Here is a 4,189-nt window from a genome sequence, read left to right on the forward strand (position 1 = left end):
AGTCCCTTCTGACTCAAAGATTCTATATTTTCAATTTACTTGTGACCTACAGAGTCTTAACACCATGTTAGGCATGGTGGTGAATAGTGAGCATTAACTGAAATAACCACTTCTCTTCTACTCTTTTACTATCTTTTCTTACCTTCTTTTATTGCTTTCTTCCTTTTGTCTTCTTTCTCTTTCACTTTTCCCTTCTCCTGCCTATCATCTACTTGCTAATTCTTGTCATTATCATTTTCATTGTTTCTTCAGTCTTCACTTCTCCTAATTTTTCATCCCATTATTCCTTCTCTTTCTTCTCCCTTTCCTCTCTCTACTCTTACTCTTTCCCTTCTTCCTCCTCCTTCTCCTTTTCTTCATCTTCTTTTCATCTTTCTCATCCTTCACTTCTTATTTTTTTCTCTTCCTTCTCCTCTTCCTCTTTTTTCTACTCCACTCCTCTTCTTTCTCCTCCAGGTTTGGAGTTTCCAGCATAGTTGTGTACCTACAATTGACTCAAATGAGCCAGGCACCATAATCTATACAATTCAAGAGAAAAGCCTCTGCCAGAAAAGAACTAACTCAATTTTCATCTCTAAAACATAATGTTATGACAAGGGAAGTAACATAGATTGTCAGAGATAGAAAGGACATTAGAACATAAGACATATAATAGAAGAATGAGCCTATACCTTTGAACACAGGTTTCAGAACTAAGAATTTAGAATATAAAATGGTGGAGACAATGGTTTCCATCCAAGTCAAAAGAAACTAGGGTTGTGAACATAGAATCTCTGAGCTGGAAGAAACTTTAGCAAGTATGTCACAAACTATTTGAACTAGAAAAAAAGCATATAGTTTAAGATAACTGAGACCCAGAGAGGTGAAGTGGCCAGCCAAGGTGTTTTTAACTGAGAGCTGAAGTCCAGAATGATGTGATTATATCAGAATGTAAAAGTAATTCAGGCAAAGGATAGACCAGATGCCTTGACATGGATGCTAGTTCTCCAGTGGCAATGAGAGTTATAATTTTCCCAGTCAATGAAACTACTAAGTTATTGATGAGATTTGAATGGGAAGGCAGTTCTCTTTCCCACCCAACTGCAGTGATTTTTAAAAGTATCTCTGTGGGAGACACAAAAGATTCACCAAGAGTACATGTGGGAGGACAGAGAGCAATAGTGGGAAGTGGCAAACTTCCACCAAAAGATGGAGAACACATTTAAGCCTTACATTGGCTTCAACCTTTTCCTTTCCTCAGCTTGCCACAAATGTTAAGAGAATCCAGCAGGTAGTTAAAGAACTATGCTAACTTGGAGAAGCCTTGTGAATGCCACTGAGTTTATTTCACTGACTTATACAACCCTAGGACATTGTTTACCACTGTTTGGTTTACCACATTGGTCTTTTAAAATTTCCAATGTGTTTGTATCTTAATGATAGTTTTTCTAAATAAAGATAAGATTATTAATTACATTGGATCCTGAATTAGCATCTTTTCTGTAGGGATCAATAAGAAGATAAAAAATTATGTATATTAAAATTAATTGGATTGGGAGACCACCTTCCATGGCTCATTATTAAAAGATCTTGGGGGGCTCAATTTTTTGGTTAATTTTACTAATCATCAGTATTTTTAAGCTTTCTGCCTTTAAAAACAAAAAAACCAACTTGGAAATGAGAACTACATTAAAACTCTCAGGAGTTAAAATATTTTTATTTCTAAGTCACAGGTCTCTTTGAACAGAAAGTCTTTGGGATTTCTCTACCGTCATGGAAGAAAAGAGTTGGGAAGTAGGGATAGAGACCTCAAGAGATGATGCCCTGAATTGGTCTTAATAGATGGAGACAGATATGATCAGGGAGAATTTGTTCTGATCATCCTCCCCAAGGGAGGGGGAAATATGTCTCACTCAAATTAGCTTCCTCTCTGACATGTACTGGGCGATGATAAAAAACAAAATTTAGAGTACTTGATTTTATCTAAATAAATCAGTAAATCACCTTTTATGTTTTCTTCATCTTTTTTATCTTTCATATTTTTCTTTAGTAGGTGAGATGGTTCCTCCCAACTCTATCCATCTCAACCAGTCTGGCCCTACTGAATTTGTATTTCGGATGTTTACTACTTCCACTAGGATCCAGGCCCTTCTCTTCCTTCTCTTCTTCCTCCTTTATATGATGATCCTCTGTGGCAATACTGCCATCATTTGGGTCGTGTTCACCCACACCTCCCTCCATACCCCCATGTACTTTTTCCTGTCCAACCTGTCCTTTCTTGAAATCTGTTATACCACTTCTGTGGTACCATTGATGCTCTCCAACATGCTTGGAGCTCAGAAACCTATCCCATTAGCTGGCTGTGGAACCCAGATGTTCTTTTTTGTCACCCTTGGCAGTACTGACTGTTTCCTATTGGCTGTCATGGCCTATGACCGCTATGTGGCCATCTGCCATCCTTTGCACTACACCCTCATCATGACCCAGAAGCTCTGCACCCAGATGGTTGTTGGCTCCCTGGGTCTGGCTCTCTTTCTCTCACTTCAGCTAACAGCCCTGATCTTCACCCTGCCTTTCTGTGGTCACCGCCGAGAGATCAACCACTTCCTCTGTGATGTGCCGCCTGTCCTACGCCTGGCCTGTGCTGATACCCGAGTTCATCAGGCTGTTCTCTATGTGGTAGGAATCCTTGTGCTGACTGTCCCATTCTTGCTCATCTGTATCTCTTATGTTTTCATCACCACCACCATCTTGCGCATCCGTTCAGCTGAGGGACGCCGCCGGGCCTTCTCTACCTGCTCTTCCCATCTCACTGTGGTCCTGCTGCAATATGGCTGCTGTAGCCTGGTCTATTTGCGCCCTAGGTCCAGCACCTCAGAGGATGAGGATCGACAGATTGCTTTGGTCTATACTTTTGTTACTCCCCTGCTCAACCCCCTCATTTACACTCTACGGAACAAGGATGTCAAAGGGGCTCTGAAAAAATCCATGAGCAGCAAAGCAGCCTCTGAAACTCCATGAAGGAGTAGAATGGAAAGCATACTGTTGTTAAATTTTAAAAGCTCAGTTCTAATATCTTTCTGCACATTCTGTACATAGTCTCTTAAAATTTTTGTTTGTTGCTCCTAAATGCTAAGTATACATCAACACTGTTAACTATGGAACTATCCCAAGAAAGAAGACAGACATACAAGCTTTTCCTAAGAACTGATCTGCCTCCTTAGAAATACAGGGGGCCAAAAAATTGGAAAACGAGGGGATGCCCATCAATTGGGGAATGGCTGAACAAATCATGGTATATGTTGGTGATGGAATACTATTGTGCTCAAAGGAATAATAAAGTGGAGGAATTCCATGGAGACTGGAACAACCTCCAGGAAGTGATGCAGAGCGAGAGGAGCAGAACCAGGAGAACATTGTACACAGAGACTAATACACTGTGGTACAATCGAAGGTGATGGACTTCTCCATTAGTGGCGGTGTAATGTCTCTGAACAATCTGCAGGGATCTAGGAGAAAAACACTATCCACAAGCAGAGGACAAACTGTGGGAGTAAAAACACCGAGGAAAAGCAACTGCTTGACTACAGGGGGTGAGGGGACATGTCTAAGGAGAGACTCTAAATGAACACTCTAATGCAAATACCAGCAACATGGAAATGGGTTCGAATCAAAAACACATGTGATACCCAGTGGAATTGCGCGTTAGCTATGGGGGGGGGTGGGTGGAGGAAAAGAAAATGATCTTTGTCTTCAGTGAATAATGTTTGGAAATGCTCAAATAAAAAAAATATTTTAAAAAAATAATTTAAAAATTTTTTTAAAGAAAAGAAATATATTTTATGGCCCACAAATGTCTCCTTGAATACCAGTCCTGTGGGAAAATTAAAGGAATTTAAACAAAAAAAAATAAAAAAAAAAATACAGGGGGTCAGGGCAGCTAGGTGACTCAGCAGATTGAGAGCCAAGCCTAGAGATGGGAGGGCCTGGGTTCAAATCTGATCTTGGACACTTCCTAGCTTTGTGGTCCTGGGCAGGTCACTTGACACCCAATGCCTATCCTTTACCACTCTTCTGCTTTGGAACCAATACACAGGTCTTGATTCTAAGACTGAGGGTAAGGCTTTAAAAAAAAAAGAAGAAGAAACACAGGGCAACAGGAGAAAACAGATAGGGCCAGATAATAAGCTTAGAACTAGAATCTTAAATA

General features: G+C 40.2%; 1 protein-coding gene across 1 annotated transcript; it reads left to right on the forward strand.

The window, feature by feature from the left end:
* Positions 1 to 2,037: 2,037 nt before the first annotated feature.
* On the forward strand, positions 2,038 to 3,000 carry LOC100616677 (olfactory receptor 10Q1-like). Its single transcript, XM_003341543.1, has one exon. The coding sequence runs from the start codon at positions 2,038 to 2,040 to the stop codon at positions 2,998 to 3,000; it is 963 nt and encodes a 320-aa protein (XP_003341591.1).
* Positions 3,001 to 4,189: the final 1,189 nt, after the last annotated feature.

The sequence above is a fragment of the Monodelphis domestica genome, chromosome 6 (assembly GCF_027887165.1).
Source record: "Monodelphis domestica isolate mMonDom1 chromosome 6, mMonDom1.pri, whole genome shotgun sequence".
Lineage (NCBI taxonomy): Eukaryota > Metazoa > Chordata > Mammalia > Didelphimorphia > Didelphidae > Monodelphis > Monodelphis domestica.

Excerpts from the sequence above, each read along its gene's own strand:
- LOC100616677 (XM_003341543.1), top strand. The coding sequence starts at position 2,038 with ATGGTTCCTCCCAACTCTATCCATCTCAACCAGTCTGGCCCTACTGAA.